Source organism: Lotus japonicus, chromosome 2 (genome assembly GCF_012489685.1).
Source record: "Lotus japonicus ecotype B-129 chromosome 2, LjGifu_v1.2".
In the NCBI taxonomy this organism is placed as follows: Eukaryota; Viridiplantae; Streptophyta; class Magnoliopsida; order Fabales; family Fabaceae; genus Lotus; species Lotus japonicus.
The window spans coordinates 10668682-10687673 of record NC_080042.1 but is presented as its reverse complement, the minus strand read 5'-3'; the positions used below and the strand labels follow the sequence as shown (position 1 = coordinate 10687673).

Sequence of the window (18992 nt, the reverse complement as noted above, 5' to 3'; positions counted from 1 at the left end):
TAATTATGTAAGATCAAGTTTTGATCAAGTAGTACAACTCTATGTTTTGATGATTACATGTTAACTATTGTGTATGAACAATTATGGTACTCTAACGCTGTTTTCTAAGTGTTTTAATGACAGGCTCTGACTCTGATCTAATTACACATAAATCAGAAGCACTATGCTCAAAGAGTAACCTCCGCAACGCTTTCACACTCACTATGTTCAATCTGAACAGTAGAATAAGCTTCAGAAGATCTGAAGATAGTAAAGCTCTGATATAGATTCAGTTCACTTGAAGTTCTGAAGACCAGAAGCTCTGAAGGTCCAGAAGCTCTGAAGACCAGAAGCTCTGAAGGTTCAGAAGCTTTGAAGGTCTAGAGGCTCTAAAGGTCCAGAAGTTCTGAAGGTCCAGAAGCTGAGAAGTGAAGACTCTGAAGTCCAAGAGTAAGCTGGCTCTGAAGACCAAGTACTTCTCCTCTGAGTCCAGAAGCAGAAGGTACAAATGTCAGAGGATCCAAGCTTCCCTCTGACTCTGATCACCAAGTTTCACAAGTTCCAACATGAAGCGTCACTCTGATCAGAAGTCATCTAGGTTAAAGGTGAAGTCGCTATCCAAAGTACAAAAGCAACTGTACTATTCCTGACGACCATACCTAACTTATTCAGCCACAGCAGAACCTGGAAAATCCAGATCTGCCCTCCAACGGTAGCATTCCATGCAAACGTCTAAACCCTAATCCTTGGAGTATATAAAGAGGCTGAAGATGAAAGATGCCGCCTAAGAAACCTTGTTCAAGCTCACGCGATATTCAAATATTCTCTTAAGCAATCTTTCTTCAAACTGTACTTATTGTGTTTACCTTAGCTTTCTGAGAAGCATTTCTTTGTAACCAAAACTTTCAAACAGTTGTTTGTTTTTCCTTAAGGAGACCAAGGTTGGTCAGATCCTTGAGAAGACTAAGAGAGTGAATCTTAGTGATAGCTAAGTCATTGTATTGTTAGTCACTTTGTAGGTTGCAAGTGCAGTTGTAACAAACTCTGATTAGTGGATTGCCTTCATTCTAAAAAGGAAGAAATCACCTTAACGGGTGGACTAGAGTAGCTTGAGGGATTTATCAAGTGAACCAGGATAAAATCTTTGTGTGCTTTCCTCATGTAACACCCCGATTTCGGTGGCGTCACTTTAGTAACCAAAATAAACTTAATGCGGAAAAACGTGAACATTTTTTTTTTTTATAATAATAACTAAGACAAGACGGAATTAAATAAAACCCAACAATAACAAAAATCAGAACTAATATACGATATATAAACAGCCCCCGCTGTAGTAGCAACCTCGTCACGAGTAACCTCTAGTGACGGAAAGAAAAGTGCAACGCCCGTAGGCAATATATACAAACCAAATGAAAAGGGTGAAGTGCCCGCAACACCATCCCTCAAAACTGAGAATCAGCTGACCCAATGGCCTGAAAATAAGACCTCCTAAGTCCAACCAACTCTCTGTGATTCCCGTAAGGAAACCACACAAAAAGCTATAGGCGGATCTACCCTGTCCCCTAAGTAACAAATGAAGCAAGACTGTCAGAGCTAAAACTCTACTCCTACACTAATCCTAACTCGAGGAGCTCATACCAACACTCAAAACTATGTGCTAGCATGATCGTCGTCTGAATCAGAATCCAGAACGACCAAGTCTACCAACCCTATCTGTCCTCCCCTCGCAACCGCAGTGCGCTCCGATGCTGGACTCACGGGCTTAGGGCCCGAACCCTGATCATCGATGATCGCAACGGTGGGTGCACTAGACCCTGCCGAAGGCACTCCCACTGGAATCTCCTCTGAGGGATCCTCCTCGTCTGAAGACAATGGTGGTGGTGGTGGTCCTCCAAGTCCTGATCCACAGTGAACGCCCGGTGGCAAGTTGAAGCTGATAGAGCATCGCCTCAACACTCCTGACCTCAGAAGTCCTCCGCTATCCACGTGATCCTCCATGATGCGCCCCGAATACGTCGCTCGATGGCTCGCGGGGTCAACCACCCACGACCCGGGGTCGTCCTGATCGATCATCTCATACCTAATCCCCCCCGAAGGGTGGACCATGGTGTACCAATCCGCAATATTCATCTGACAAAAGGCGTTGTCCGCCAAAACACACACAGAAGACGCGAGGGTCAACTCTAAAGAACTATGTAGATAATAAACCCAATAGGTACAAATAATAGATAGCCACTTAGGCTTATAACTAGAGATATCATTCCTAGGGTTGCATGTTCCACAAAATCATAACGACAATAATAACAATTAGCATGTTCCAAGTAAGTTTATCAAATAGCAACCACACTCATCAACTAAGTCAGTATGCATGTTGCGTGATATGTATGCAGGTTAACCCAGTCAACCAATATGCAATCCGAAACGGATGGACATCAACGGATCAGCCCTTCACCAGCCACGGTGGTGCCATTTCGGCCCGCGTGCCTTTTACTCCAACAACAACGGTAGTCAGATCAGCCGTAACCCGTAGGTCTGCCATTTCGGTCTGCTACAAGAGACGTCTACAGACGCTCTATCACGGAAATCCGGGTCTTATGACCATTTTGGAATCCGACGAGGTCCAGAGTACGTCCTGTGTTAATACCCCATTAATGTTGCATGAATGCAGGATGATTAGTCAAACAACGTCTCCGTCCTCACTCGACACGTCGCCACGTGTTCTAGGTAAATTAAAGTCTCTAAAATCTTACCCTAAGGCAAAGTCGATTCTGCGACAAAAGACACACTTCACAACACACATAGCTGCTCCAACAGCACAAGAGTATCACATACTCGGGAACTAACGGTTCCCCGGACTTATCCCCAGGATAGCCCCACAACATAGCTGCTCCAACAGCACAACAACAAACGCTGCTCCAACAGCACAACAACCAACGCTGCTCCAACAGCACAACAACAAACGCTGCTCCAACAGCACAACAACGACATACTCAACACTTGGATCCGACGACACTCCTCGTTTTTCCAAAACTAAGATTTGACTTCCAATGCCTTCCTTCGAGGTTATTATCATTACTTAAAGATTTAGAGGTTATTTAAGGTCTTATGAGTTTTCTTTATAAAATAGATTCCATTTTGTCTTATCGCAAGTCTTATACATTTACAGGATCTACCAATCCCAAGTCGCTTCCAGAGGATGTCTCGATCCACTAAACAAAATCAAGGCTCGAACCTCGTTCGTCCTATCAAACTTTCTCAAAACTCTCAAAATAAAATCGGCATGACCTGCCCGCTATTCTCACCATTCAGAATCTCAGATTCCAGTACAGAGCATATTTAAATCATCACAATCAACAACGTGTCATATATCAATAAATCGCATCATAAACACTTAGCACTTAGCATATAAAGCATGCACCACACATCCTAGATTACCCACATAGCACATAGCATGTAAGTCAATCTCAAAAACATTCAGTAGATGAATCATCTACATTGTCAGCCGAAGCCTCAGAAAACATTTTCCAATCACACACAATCCCAGTGCATAAACAGTAAACAATGTCGAAACATCGACCCTAAGCATTAACTAGAGATTCAGTGAGAAGCTCTCACCTGAAAGTTCTCCAGAATGATCAACTAGTGCTTCCTCGCACTCAAAGTGTTGGTCCTCGGGGAAATCCTCAAAAGCACCTTTACAATAAAAACACAGAATACTATCAGAATCTATCGGAAACTAAGCTATCGATACTTACTAAGGTTACTCGAAGTAATCTATACTCTAAGGTACGATAATCTAGCGCGAAAAGACAAGTTTTCGGAAAAGGAAATTTTCCTCCTCCCCCCTATAGGGCTCGGCCACTTTGGTTAATTATGGGGCTCGATTTTTCTTCGATCAAACTTGGTTCCTATGCTTTCATAAGCCGTAACTAAGGGTATTCTGAACTCGGAAAAATTATCGGATCAAAAACTGTCGTAGGGGTATTTTGGTCATGATTTTTAACTTAGGATTTTCAAAACTGAAATCCCAAAAATAAAATTTTGCAGGGACGTCACCAACGACGTTTATGACAACTAATCCTACTAGCACTAAGCTAAGGCGATAGTTTTCAGCCTAAAGGTTGAAGCTTTACACCAAAAACTCCAAAAATGGGTATTTTAGGTTCAAATTGATTCCGGCGGAATTCCGGCGACATAACGGAAAATCTAACCCGGCAGATGTGATCTTGGGCACATATAGAAGAGGTTTAGAATCAGAAATGAAAGATTCAGGATAGTTTTGCAAAAACCCATAAACTATCAGCTCAGAAAACTCTACAGAAAAGCTATGGAAAAAGCGATCAGAGGTAAGGATTAGCGACTATACCTCGAAGCCTTGAAGTAGCAACTGATTGATCGACGATCAAGCAAACGATGAAGAAAATCTTCTCCTCCTTCTTCCTCTTTGTGGCCGCGGGTTTGGGTGGGGAAATGGGTAGTTTTTTTTGGTTTTTTTCTTCCTTTCTTTGCTATATATAGAAGGTGGAAATTCGCGGGAAAATGAAAGTTTCGCGAATCTGATTTTTCCGGCGTCATTCTCCATGAATTATTAGATATGTTTTGGCAAAAGAATTCCAAAACTATAAAGAGGTCTCCTTGTATTTTTGGCAACTAATGCATAGTCGGTATAAAACTATTTTACCCGATAAGTTGCTTTTTGCATCGAATGTCGGAATAGAAAACTTCCTTCGGAAGAAAGATTGAAATCATCAAGAGAAATGGGTGTACGCGTGTAGAATATTCATTTGAAGCTCTGAATAGATAAAGTCTTCATTGTCGAGAAATTCTAGGGTTTCGAAATACCAGGGTTTCGGTTTCGGCAAACTTCCGATGATTGGAATCGGACGTTCGTAGATCCTAGAGTTTCGCCTCGAGACGATCGTGATATATGGAAAAAGAGAAGTTCTAACATTTCTCTGAAGATTTTTGGAATTAACTGCCATCGTGCCTAAAAGTGAAAATTAGCTATATACTAGGGTTTCTGACCTAGGTTTGAGCGTAAAACGTTCGTGCTATAACTTTTATCGATCATAATGAAATCCTTGAACTTTTCCTGAACTTTCTCCTTCATAAATATATTTCATTTAATAAACTTTCGTTCAGGTTTCCCTTCACATTACATCAACCCTAATCGTGAATAAGAAGTTTATTCACTTAGCATGAACTTAAAAACTCGGGCCTCACACCTCAACTCTTATCTTAGCACTTTTATCTTCGGTGTTTGAAAAGATTTGTTAAATCTCAAGTGGGAAAAATTTTAGATTGAAAACGCTATTCAAACCCCTCCCCCTTTTTATCGTTTTTCATACCTTCAAATTAAACATGATTTTACATCTTCGTATTATTATCTGGCTATTATGTTGTTCATATAGACTTTAAAAATGTGTTTTTGTTGGTCTTTTTCTTTTTAGTGTGGGTTGAAATTCATGTTCTTAAAACATGCATAACCTAAAAGATTTATTTTCCTGTATTTTAATAATTAAATATAATGTTATTAATCTAAATACTGAAAATTTTAAAATGTTATTATACTAAATTTCAAGTTGAACATTTTATCAAAAAAAAATTTCAAGTTGAACATACTTTAATACTAGATATTATATCCGTGCGTTGCACGGGTTTACTTACAATATTTTTTATCATTATATAAAAATTATTATTTATCATTCAATAATATATTTTGTTTATGAAAAAAAATTGAAATACAAAACTCAAGAATTTTTTTATTTTATGAATGTTGCTGTTTAATGTAAATAGTTTAGTAGTTTTTTACAATATAAATTTTTTCAATTTTAATTTAATTATTGTTAGATATATTTATTACAATTTTTTTGTTTGGATGCTTTTAATATGCAACACTTGAGTTTTGCTTATGTATTTAATGCAAAAATTCAAGTGTGCTTTACATATAGAAGATAGATATGTTTTTAATTTTAAAACTATTTTATCTAATTTTTTTTTTTTGACAACATATGATATTTATTGATTGAAAGAAGTAGTCTGAGAACAACCCTCTCAAGACATGGGAAACATAGATACAATGCTAACAAATCCCTTTCCAAGAACATCCAAACATAGAGATCGTGCCTCGTTAAAACCTTCTCTAGGAAAAACCCATTTAGGGAATAAACTTAGAGAAGGAAAAAAAGTACACTATCTCTATGAGATTTTAAAACCTGAACCACCTTAATATATCCATATGCACCTGAGATAATCCAAAGTGGCAACAAAACCCCACAACAAAATATAAAGCATCCCCTTAAAGAACAACCAAAGTAATCAGTAGCATATGCCAAGCACATAACATCCTTCTTGCAATACTTATCCAAACACAGCTTCAACATGACAATATACGTTGTACTCCCATCTTCAAATCAAATCCAATACTTATTCAATGCAGCACAATTTGCATTCCACCTGCCACCTACAAAAGTATAAAACAACACCAAGAAAAACAGCCAGCCCATGCGCCCAAAACATGACACTCATTCCTGCAATTTAAGAAACTAATCTAGTGCTATGACAGAGAATATAGAACAACCATCTCTGCCAACTCCTGCTTATTACAGAACCCAAAACACTGCACTATATAGTGACTTTTAAACACAATACTGCATGTTTTAAATTATTTCTGGGAGCCCCTCTCACCCTTTGACAAAGTAAGATCTCAAACACAGACCTGCCACAGTACAACCCTCCCATCCCTTCCACTCTTTGCCAAGAAATCTGCTACTTCATTTGCTTCCCTCAACACATGAACAATGCCAACACAATTAACCAAGGGCTGAAGTAGATCAATTTTGCTCAGGATCTGATGCAACTTCCATGGCCTCCGCGAGTCATTACCTGCCCACCTCACCGCTGAGGTTGAATCACTTTCAATTAGAACTGTTCTGAAATTGAATTCCTGGCAGAAAAGCAACGCTTGAAGAATTGCATGAACTTCTGCCTCATAAGCCCACATATCATCTACTTGTTGTGCAAAATACCCCAGAGCTTCCCCTTTATGATTCTGCAACACCCCCCCTATACCACTTCTCCCCGACGTTCCTAAAGACAAACCATCAACATTAAATTTCAGTACCTGCTCCTCCGGCGGAACCCATTGTTGTGCTTTACGAATCTTTGCTGGTTTCAGTATCTAAATTTTTGTTAATAAATATTATTTTTTTATTGAATTTAATTTTTAACATTTGTGAAATACAACACATTAGAGGTTGAGATATGACATGCTTTTTTTGTATTTGGTTTGGTTTTGACCCATATCATGAGATGACTTGTTCTCATGTTTTTTTATCATTCAATAATATATTTTGTTTACGAAAAAAAAAATTGTGAAATACAAAACTCATGTAAATTTTAATTTTATGAATGTTGTTATTTAATGTAAATAGTTTAATCGTTTTTGACAATATAATTATTTTCAATTTTAATTTAATTATTGTTTAATATATTTATTACAATTTTTTTGTTTTGATGCTTTTAATATGCAACACTTGAGTTTTCCTCATGTATTTAATGCAAAAAACTCAAGTGTGCTATACACATATACTAGATATTATACCCGTGCGTTGCACGAGTTTCTTTACAAAATTTTTAACATTAAATAACAATGATTATAGTTTAAATTATTACATAAATATTAAAATATTTTTTATTTTAAAATAAATAATAATAATTGTGTTCAACATTTCAATCATTTCAAAAAAAAAAACTTTTCAATAATATATTATTGGAGTTCTCTTTGTAAATAAATTAATATTACTCAATTTTAATAATTAATATTTAATAATCAGCATTGGATCATTTTAAATTATTTATTTAATAATTTAAAAAATAATACAGTCCATTTGAAAAAACAATATCAAGCAATAAGTTTTTAATGCCATCAAAAAAGTTGTTTTACCATTTTTGTACTTTTTACAGAGAAAGTCATTTTTTTGGACACAATTTTCTAAACAGGTTTACACATGTTAAAATTGAGAAAAATAAAGTAATACTCCCTCTGTTTCTATTTATAAGTCATAAATAACTAATTCTCTTAGATTAAGAAAAGTAGTTAGTAATAATAAATTTGTAAAGGAAATGATTAGCTTTCCTAGACTACCCTTATTTATTTTCCTATGATTTTCTCTCTCCAAGTTAATAGTCAAAAAGTTCATAATCTCTTTCATATTAAATATGAGGGTGAATTTGGAAAAAATTATTTAATACTTCCTAGATATTAGAAAGTGACTTATATTTAGGAACAAATTTTTTTCAAAAAATGTGACTTATATTAAGGAACGGAGGGAGTATCATCTTTTTCAACTATAATAACATATAAATTAAATAGATTAAGTATTATGTAGTAAATTTATATTTATTCAACTTTGGTCATAACTTATCTATTAACCTTTCTCAAAATCGTTTTTACTAATATATAATAAGATCATAAAATTATATTGAGATATTTTCGTCAAAAAAAACACACATACATTATAGTTAATAGTAAATACTTTAGAGTGTAATTTTTAAATCTAAACAATTTTATCTAAATTATTTATTGCTGACATTATTTTGTCATTAATCAACTTTAATTTTAGTTATTTTTTCCTAATGCAAAATTTAAGTCAATTACTATATTTATGCATATTATTATTCAATTTAGGTAGTTGAATTACTTTTGAAAATACAATTTATTTCAATTTTTTATTATTTAATATATTAATTACAAAGAAATTTGCTATTGCTTCCTTTATTTTAATGTAAAGGTAGGGAGATTTTATTGCTTAATATATTTAATTAAATTTTTTATGATAATTAAATTAAAAAATAAATGACTTTGAATAATATATATTTATTAAATATTTTAGTATATAATTAAATATTTTATTAAATCATTATATTAACGCTTATTAACTTTCCTACCTCAAATAAAAGTGTAGTTTTTATTTATTAGAGTGTTTTGTTTCATTTTTTTTCTCTCTTTTTTAGAGAACTAAAGTGTTATGTTTCAGGAGTCTTTTGTCATGTTCTATTCTACCTTATACAACAAACATGAAAATTAGTTGGTAGTTGAATAACTAATTGATCTAAAAAATTATTGATTAGTTTTTAGTCTAGTTTAATGTTTATGATACAAATAATTATTTTTCTATTTATAACAAAATTTCATCTGAGTTATACATTTTAGTAGTTAGTTGAATAGCTAATGACTTAGACAAATTTATTCATTTTTAATATTTTAATTTATTTAATACAAAGGTTCAAAGTAACTTTTACATTTTAGTAGGGTGTAAAAAATAGTAATAATAATTATTTTTTATTTTCAAAAAATTCCTCAACTTATGATGAATAATTATTATAAAATTAGTTTTAATTTTAATATATAACAAATTAGAAAGTTTTACAATTAAAAGGAAGTATAAAAAATTACTATTAACTATCTAATATTGTTTTTTTAGGAAGCAGAAATAAATCTAATATTTTTATTAATATAATGTTAGTCAATTTCAGTTATTATTATTACTTAAAATTTCCCTCATGTAGTAATTAATAATTAAAATATAAATAATATTAATATTTAATTTAAAATATGAGAAATTGAAAAGTTTAGCATCACTAAATAATAATTAATAATAAGTGGATGTATATTGAAAGATGAATAGAAATTTGTTTAACTTTTCATTCTTTAATGCATTTAACACTTATAACTCAAGTGAGCTTTACATATATATATAGATATTTACTCACTACATAATAATTAAAACCTTATTAAATTGTTTAAAAAAAAAAACACCCGTGCACGGGCTTCTTACTAGTTGGTTAGAAAGTTAAATCTTGGAACTAAAGTCAATTCTAAAAAATAAGCCTTTTGCCGGCACTGAAAGAAAAAAATACAACAAAACATACTAACTCAAAGATCCATCCACAAACACCATCACCCTACAAATTTTAAACAACATCATCTTCACTTTAAAAATACCCATTTCCAGATTTGGCTTTATAACAGCAATAATCACAATCCAGATCCCAAAAATAAAGAGAAATGAAAAATTAACATTCACAGAAACCCAACAAGATTAATTGAAAAGAAGCAACCTTTCGTTTTTAACAGCATTTTTCAAATAAAAACTAAGCCCCAATCTTGACAACCAATGAGAAAAATCATATAAAAAAATGAAAAAGTTTGTTTACTTGGTGGCAAGATTTTCCATTTGCAGGATCATAGATTCTGCTTCCAACGACTCGAATCCCCACGCGTAGTTTTGTAATATATATATTGTTTGGGTTCGGGCGGGTGACCACGGGTTCAGGTTATATTGACATTCTTACTGAAGAGTTAACATAAATTGGATTATCATTTTTTAAGAGGATTATGTGATGTCTCTGAATGATAGCTCGAGTAGTAAGAATTATAGACATATGAGTTGGGAGGGGAATGTTTAGGTATCAATCATTGGAAGATGAATTTAAATGTTTTTCGATGTAAAAAACAAAGGAAAAAAAAAACTATAGATACAATATTTGAACTTGATGAAACTTGAGAGAGTTTACAATTAAGATAATCTTAATTCACATACGTTTTAGTGTATTTGTGAAGAATTAACAATTGATTCATTTCACGTTTTCGCATTGGTATCATCATACTAGCATTTTGGCTTAGGGAGTTGTTATTGGTGTCACACCAACATCTATTCATATCACCCATGAAGTGGTGAAAATATCAAAATTCCCTAATGAAAAATAACTTATCCAAACCACCCCACCTCACTTTCATTTCCATATCTCTCCCTAAACCAATTCTTCTTCTCCCTTTCTAACACGAACTAGTTCTCTTTCTTTCTTCTCCACCATTACTTACTTCTTCTTCTCCCTCCCTAAACCACCCACGACAAGCATTGCTCGTTCTTCCCATCTTCTTCTCGGTCGCCGTCGTTCAACGTTTGTCGCTCATCACTTCGTGTGCATAGGTAAGTAAGATCTCCCTCTTACTCGTTTTCTCCATTTTTACGCACTTTAAAATTTGTTGTTGGTTTCCGCACACATTAAAATGCGTTTCGATCGCACTTTAAAATCTGATACTGTCGCACTTTAAAATGCGTTACGGTTGCACTTTAAAATGCGTAATTGACGCACTTTAAATGCGTTAAGTAACACATTTTAAAGGGCGTCACACTCACACTTCACGGTGCATTACTTACATTATTTGAACTATCCCCCATTTTTTGATACAGATATGACAAGGACAAAACATTTAGAGCGCTCCCTTCAAGCCCCCGTGGATCAAGCCCTCGTACGCAAACGTATGACAACGTCAGAATGTAAAAGGCGTGAACAATCTCGTGCAGTGCCTGAGCCGGTTATTGAACTTGAGCAGGACCCTGAACCTGAATACGTGCCAAACATTGTGAATGAGCCTGAGGATGATATGTCTGAGAGGCATAGTGAAATGATCTGATACTGATAAGAACCTTGTAGAGCCCAATGCCTTGTAAACCCCATATTAGAATCTCATACTTCCAATGTTGAACTCAAATCTCATACCTTGCAATTGGATGAATCATCGTAACGAAGACTCAGCGGAAAAAAAATTAATTTGCTTATCTTTTTCTATTGTTGTTAGTGAAACTTTACATGTCAAACCCTAATATGAGCTAAATTTTCTAAGGAATAGAAAGTACTACGAATTTATAAGATGATAATTGAGTGATACAATTTCAAAGAGTCACAACTATTCACCTAGTGTGCACTTAATCATTCCACAAAACAACACATACCTCCACTAACATTAATAACTTTTTTTTGGTATATCGGAAAAATAAACTACAACCCTCCTGGGTTAATCCCTGGACCTCCTCATCCCCAACTCATATGTCCACCATCTCTTACCACTTGAGCTATCATTCGGAGAAACTAACATTAATAACTAATAATGCATATCTATTACTTTCCACTAAACATTAATATCAGCAATATGAAACTTCAGGACAGTGGCCCTGTAAGTGTTTATAAAGATAGAAACAAAACTGCCAAATCTTAGTGATCATGTCCTTAAGCACTTCTCACTCTACTTTCCTATTTACAATGTACATGTCATTGTGTGGGAGTTTCCAACACCTTCCTGCAAGAGAAATCTTCAGAAGACACAAGATGAATTGATGACATGGTGCATCAAACAAATATCTACATAAATTCTAAGGTGTCAGCACTGAGAGGGGGCTCCATAAAGAAAGGGAGAGAGCTTAAAACAGCAATGAAGATGGTGAATATGATCAGCGATTTCCAAGAATCACCATTTCTTCTAACAAGTTTGAGCCCTTCTTCTCGACCAGTTCCTGACGTATCATCCAACTGAAGAGCTGGGCTGGTTAGAAACCCATATGCCATGCCTGTGAAAGCTGCTCCAAAGTGTGACCTACAAGTGAGTCAGTCACCAAGTAAATGTTTCTATTTTACAGTTTAAAGAACATTTTGAAACATACAAGTTAACTTCAATTTTCCTCAATATATTTCTACCATTTGTAGGGGAGCCTTGGCACAACTGTAAAAATTTGCTGCAATGTCACGAGTTCAAGTGCTGGAAACAGCCTCTTGTGTAATAGGTAAGGCTGCGTACATCAGACCATGTGGTTGGACCCTTCCTCAGGTCCACCTCTAGCAGGAGCTTTAATGTACCACGCTTCCCTTTTTATTATATTTATTCCATTCCACTCTATCTTTAGCTCTAGTGCATATATTTGACATGTCAAGCTGTATTATTTTTTATAACCTTGATATGAGAAGAGAACTTCCTCTCATCATGAGACACCCAGTTTATTTACATGTGTGTCTCTTCCTTTTGAAGTTAAGTTCCTTTTGTATTTTATTTAGCTGAATCTATAATGTACTTCGTTGAAGTAATGTAAGCCATACCACTCATCAATAGGACCAAGGCTACTTAAGATGAAGCCAAGTGCTGTAATTATTATTGCCTTCTGGAACAGGTTCTCTGAAGCATCATTTGCAATAACATCTCTATTTTGAATTTGATACATGAGCCAAGCACCAATTACTGCAAATACAGGTCCCTGAGAACAAGTTAAAGTTAGACATAAACAAGGAGTTGAAGAAAAAAAATCAGAAACCAAACAGAAAGCAAGATAATTGCGAAAATTAAATTCAACTTGTAAAAATAAGGTTCTTACTTCTATTCTAACCACTATTAAGCACCAAGACACAAATAATGAAATATAGAAACCAAAATTTAACTCAAGAATCTCTGTTCTTTTTTACATTAATCCTCCCCCAAAACACTAAACAAGGGTGCATTTGGTGGTAAATTGGCAATAATGACTCATCACATAAGCACTTATTGATAAGCTAATTTGATAAACTTTGAAATAAGCTCAAAATATGTTAATAGACTTATAGGTATATATAAGTGCTTATTCATAAGCTGATCCGAGCAACTTATGAAAAGGTAGTAGATAAGCTCTCTCACACACTTTGCATAGACGCTTATGCTTTAAGATAATCTCAGATAACCTATTCTGAACGGGACAATGTAGAATTATACTTACAGTCCCACCAACAGCTGGATCTGGTGTATGCATAAAACTTGTCAAGTTTCCAGAAACTCCACCCAGTATGTAGATCATGAAAAATGTAAATGAACCATAGCCTTTGCAAACTTGAGGCCCGAATGATAGAAGAGCCCAACAACTGAGAGCCAAGTGAAAGATTCCCGCATGCTGCATCGCAAAAACAGTCACAATGAGATTAGTTTTTCATGTGGTACTAAGTATATGTCTTAAACAATTAGCAGAAGACACTTATTCACTTTAGTGTTGCAAAGAGTCTCTAGAGTCCCCATCAAGATTATACATATGGTGCATTATGTCCCTTGAAGTTCATGATTTTTCAAGATAGTTGTGAGCAATGATTCAATAACTCCTTTCTTTTTATGGAAGTACAACATTGACTTAGCAATTCTAGACTATTATTATCATGACCAACTATCTCAGAAGATTAAGTTGTTGGGTGACATGAATGTTATTTTGTATTATATTTCTAACATGCCCCACACAAGAGCCTTTTTGGGCTTGAAGGGTGGACAATGCCCAGACTCATCTACCTTGTGTTTAAACAACTTTTTTTATTAGAATAATGGGAGAAACAATGATTGAACTCTAGACCACTTAGTCATAGAGGATCTAATATCATGTCATGAACCAACTATCCTCAAAGCTTAAACTGTGGTGACAACACATGAGTGATTTTTTATACTGCTTTTCTAAACCCTATAATGGCCGTGTTTTAATGTTGTTGGTTAGAAAGTTAAATCGTGGAACTAAAGTCAATTCTAAAAAATAAGCAAGCAAAAAAACGCCTAAGCCTTTTCTCCGTAGATCATAAGGCATTACAATATCTTGTCAGGTATTATGTTTCAAATCTCACGAGTAAATGTAGAGAAAGACAAAGCACAGATTAAAAAAAGAGAACAGAATTAAATCTCGTGAGCCTGCCAAATGAAGATGGGTGTTATGCAAACAGTGCACACTATATCTGTGGAATGGTAACACAGACCCAATTCTCAATCTTGTACCAGAAACATTGGTGTTACAAGCCTCCACCATTCTCCGACCATGATCAAATGATTTATCTTTGCTCCATATAGTAGAGGAAGCGAAAACAGCTCGAGATCAGCATTCCTAACAGGACTTGCTATTTCAAATAGAAACACTGCAATGTTTACAGAAGCCAATATGCCACTGCACCCAAGGTAAAAACAGAGAAAATGAGAGTTATTTATAATATGAAAAAGACTATCATCAGTTGATAACAACAAGAGTAGTCTTTGAAAGGATAAGACAAAAATTATGAAAGGAATCAGAACTTACATTAGATAGAGACTGGAGGTTTCATCATGCTGCTGTGAGTCTATACCAGAATTTGGACCACCTACACCTTCTATTCTTCTTAGATCCACATAAGTATTGCGTTTCCTAAAGTTTGTTCTTCCAGTATAATTTCTGAGTGATTGTTTTGGTGCTAAATTTTCTTCACAGCGATTCTCAACATAAAATGGCACAAGAGACTCTTGATTTATTCCTGCTGCATATAAAAGTAGTTGCATATTCAATCTTTTCAGTATTTAGCTCTGATTTCTTGGTTTGGCTCAGTTTGAGTTAGGAGCATCCATATCCCCGATGGGAGTAGCTCGGTTTTTTCCATACACAAAACCTTTTTTAAGGAGAATCAAACATGTACCACCTAAACTAATCACGCATTGGCTGTATTTAGATCTCATGGGAACAGGAAAGATTATAGATGTATAAAAAAATCATCTTTTGTATAAAGAAAAAAAAAAAACTTATTTTGTAGCCATTACAAATTTAAAAAATTCATGTTATGCACTTTAAATTTTGGTTGGAGCTTGCAAAGGAGTCGATCGATTACCACAATCCTTTGAAACATAATTATTCTTCTCAGTTGACACAAGATTTAATTTACTAAGAAGAGCTAGTCAACTAGAATACCAAAAAGATAATAAATGAGAAAGCTCTATAATACTCAAAGCAATTACACTTTACCATTATTTAGTTTTCCAAGATACTCATCAAGAGACTCCAGTTCATTTCTTGATCTGAATCTGTGAAGCGCCAGCTGCATCACCTTGTTTGATGTATCAAAAGTTCTTAACTTTGCATTATCTTGAAGCTTTCCAAAATAGCAATCTAATGATCTTAGTTGCTTCTCAATAGAGCTAGACTCTCCTGAACACCAAACTGTGGAAAGTTTTTTTTTCTTTGAATGGCATCCCTGAAAGAAGCTTAAGTTACTGTCTTGACTACGAGCTTTTGTCGTGGTCTTATGCAAAGAATCTCTGCCAAGAACTATGCACCTAGGTGCATTCCTTTCTTGTGTGTTTGATTTTGTAAGGATATTTGAAGGGAAGGACCTTAGCATATTATCCGAGTCAAGCATAAATCTCTTGTCACTCTGTCTAATTACGCTTTGGGTTGATAGATTTTGGTCCCTGTAGCGCGTTTTGTAACATATCGGAAATGCAGCCATGAACACCTGAAGAACACACCACAAACATAAAAATGAAAAAAAAAAGGATAAGCAAACATCAAAAGGAAGAAAGCATTACTGTATTCATGAAACAGACAATATCTTATGAGCCTGCTTGGATACGGACCAAAGAACAACTACTGGAGCTTCTCTACTAAGAAAAAATGTACTAGATAAGCTCTAATAACCAATCAACATTTAGAGAAGTAAAACACAATAAAAACAGCCGTTGAAACAATTCAAATCTGCAATTAAAGCAAGAAACATTGAAACAGCATGGAATGCATGTCCATGTTACGGTGTCTACATGCATATTAGCATGCTCGGATCAGTTTATTTTTCTTCGGAATCAATTCTGACAACCAGAAACTACTAGTCTACTACCACATAAGCTTCTCCCTTGAATTAATTGTCTTTTAAGTCAATTGTAGAAGGATTTATAGACATGCTATCAGAAGAACACGAAGAGAAATAAATTATTTCAAACTTACTGAGTTCTGTTTGGTTCCAAAAAAGGCTCAAAGAAAAAACAGTGCCAATGATAACAGCTTTTTCTACCTTGTAGAAACAGAACAAGATTGCCTCACTCAAGGCCTTGTTTTAATTGTTTTAAAGCTAACAAATTGGAATGGTGAAGAAATAAACACTTAAAACAAAATGAATACCAGAATTTCCTCACTGCATATTCAAATTCACAACCTCCTTTAAAAATTTAAGCAAAAAAAGAAGGTACCTCTTTAAAACACCAAACCAAAGTGTAAACCTTCCTTGGCTCTAGGGTGCAAGTGTTGTTTATCTTCAGAATACCAAAAGAGGCCTGGGGTAGTTGTTGCTTAATAGTTCCATTAATGGCATAATTGACATTTGATAATGAAACCCAAGCGATTACTGATTGTACCTTATCTCTGTTTAGCCATTCACACTTTGGAACAAGAGATATGCAAAATTTAAGGGCCAATAAATGCATCTAATAGGATTCGGATGGACCCACTTGCCACTTTAATCAATGTTACACGTTGCACGCTCAAGTACCTTAAACTTTGTTGGGTTTTCCATCAGCACAAAATATATGTGGGATAGGACTTATTTATAGGAAATGTAGAACACAAGAAAACCAAAATATACATAGTTATCAGTTGAATATAAATCCGCAAATTGTCACATCACAATATCACGTCAAAAGATTATGTTGAGAACAAAATAAAAAACTGTCAAAACTAATATTGAAATATTGAATTTATTTATGTTGTCTTAAGTTTTTAATTACTTGTATGCAATTAAATATGTGCTCATGAATTATTCATACAAAAATATGTGTACATGTGAATTCTCTGGCTCCTATTGCCTAGGTCAAATGTTTTTTTAAATCTTTTTTTCATATGCTTGTATCTCATTTTCTAGTCCATAGAATGGGATGAAAATCTTAGCAAAAAAAAAGAATGGGATGAAAATCCATTTTACTAGAATTTCAAATCTTTTTAATTGTACTTCATGTTGAGCAAAACAATGAAATACAAACACATTATATAATACGAGTTGGATTAAGTTTGGTACATAATTTGTTACTTCATACGTAACTCAAACCTACACAAGGTGCCCACTAGGGTGGACAACTTTTATTTTGGTCCACCGGTGCACGAGGCTTAAACACCATTAGATCCAAGAATCTTGGAATATTCTTTAGTTGAACAGTTAGGATTTGATGACGATTAAAAGGGCAAAAATGAAAATTGTCAACCCCTCTTCTTCTTTCTCTCTGCTCCTCCTGACGTCTCTTTCTCCCGTCACCAAACCACTCCACATAACCAAAATCAGCCAGTTTGAGATTTCCACGGTGCGCAACTCCAAGACGGAGACAGTGTGCAACCGCTTCAAGAAGCTGCTTCTTCATCCCAACAGCTTTAACCTCCGGGATGGAGGTTCCACCAGAGGCGACGATGCGGTCGAGTGGACTTCCCCTCACCTTCTTTGACATCCTCTGGTTAAGGTTACTCCCTGTTCAACGCATCTTCTTTTGTGAATTCCCTCATCCAACCCATCTCTTCTACAATACCCTTCTCCCTAAACTCAAACAATCACTCTCTCTTGCACTTGGCCACTTTTTCCCTCTCGCTGGCACCCTTCACTTGGCCCCATGAATCCAACAAACCCATTATCATATCCACCTTTGATGACACTGTTTCCCTCACTGTAGCTGAATTTGATGCTGATTTTGATCATCTTTCAGGTACCCATCTATGTGAAGCCACAGAAAGTCACCATCTTTTACCTCACTTGACCATATCAAATGAAAAAGCTTCAGTCTTGGCCCTTCAGGTCACTCTGTTTCCAAACTCGGCAGGAGAACCATTGTAACAGAAGATGGAACATCAATGGTAATTTGGGAGTAGATACGAAGGGGAGAGGGAAGGGAGAAGAAGAAAGAAGGGAAAAGTCCAAAATACCCTCTGGTGCACCGGTGGGCACCCCTACTTGACAATCCCTTCAACTTTTTTTTTCTTGCGAATTACACATTCAAGAAAGCAATAAAACCATACTTTTGAAAGTTGAATCAGCCAAATTCAAGCTATAATTTTTGTTGTAAGTTAGACATCCTAGAGTAAAGAGTTCAATACTTCCCAAAGTGTAAAGGAAGAAAAAACAAGTGAAAAAGAGATGTTAGAGAAAGTTGGTGTGAAGTGTTGGCTTCTAAAACTTAAACTTTCAGAAGTATAATTTTTAGCTTTCATGAGCAAAAAAACCACACTTCCAAAACTTGAGTTTTTGAAAGAAATAACACTTGCTACTTCCAGAAACATACAAAATCCATTTCAAAAATTCAAAGTTAAATAGAACTTTGGGAAATATCAAATATTATAGGGTTGTGAACGAAATTTCAACTGTGTATTGCCCCTCTTTTATTAGTTAGCCCATTCCAACTTTATTGAGGCATT

General features: G+C 34.9%; 1 protein-coding gene across 2 annotated transcripts; it reads right to left on the bottom strand.

The window, feature by feature from the left end:
• Positions 1 to 11922: 11922 nt before the first annotated feature.
• On the bottom strand, positions 11923 to 17041 carry LOC130737557 (RHOMBOID-like protein 9, chloroplastic). 2 transcript variants are annotated; one of them, XM_057589365.1, is made up of 7 exons: positions 16793 to 17041; positions 15576 to 16065; positions 14883 to 15096; positions 14588 to 14753; positions 13563 to 13733; positions 12916 to 13070; positions 11923 to 12418 (listed from the first exon to the last, which is right to left on the bottom strand). In XM_057589365.1, exons 1-7 carry the CDS (start codon positions 17024 to 17026, stop codon positions 12187 to 12189), a joined length of 1662 nt encoding a protein of 553 aa, XP_057445348.1. In that variant the 5' UTR covers positions 17027 to 17041; the 3' UTR covers positions 11923 to 12186. The 2 variants fall into 2 exon arrangements, with proteins under 2 accessions (XP_057445348.1, XP_057445349.1); XM_057589366.1 differs by having other exon boundaries at positions 14883 to 15093.
• Between the last annotated feature and the right edge of the window lie 1951 nt (positions 17042 to 18992).

Bases quoted from the DNA above. Each gene is read 5' to 3' on its own strand.
- LOC130737557 (XM_057589365.1), bottom strand. From the start codon at position 17,026: ATGCATTTATTGGCCCTTAAATTTTGCATATCTCTTGTTCCAAAGTGT. The intron at 13,734-14,587 runs GTACAAGATTGA...TTTGCGATGCAG, and splicing joins TTGTAACACCAATGTTTCTG to CATGCGGGAATCTTTCACTT. The intron at 12,419-12,915 runs GTATGGCTTACA...ACTCACTTGTAG, and splicing joins CTTGGTCCTATTGATGAGTG to GTCACACTTTGGAGCAGCTT.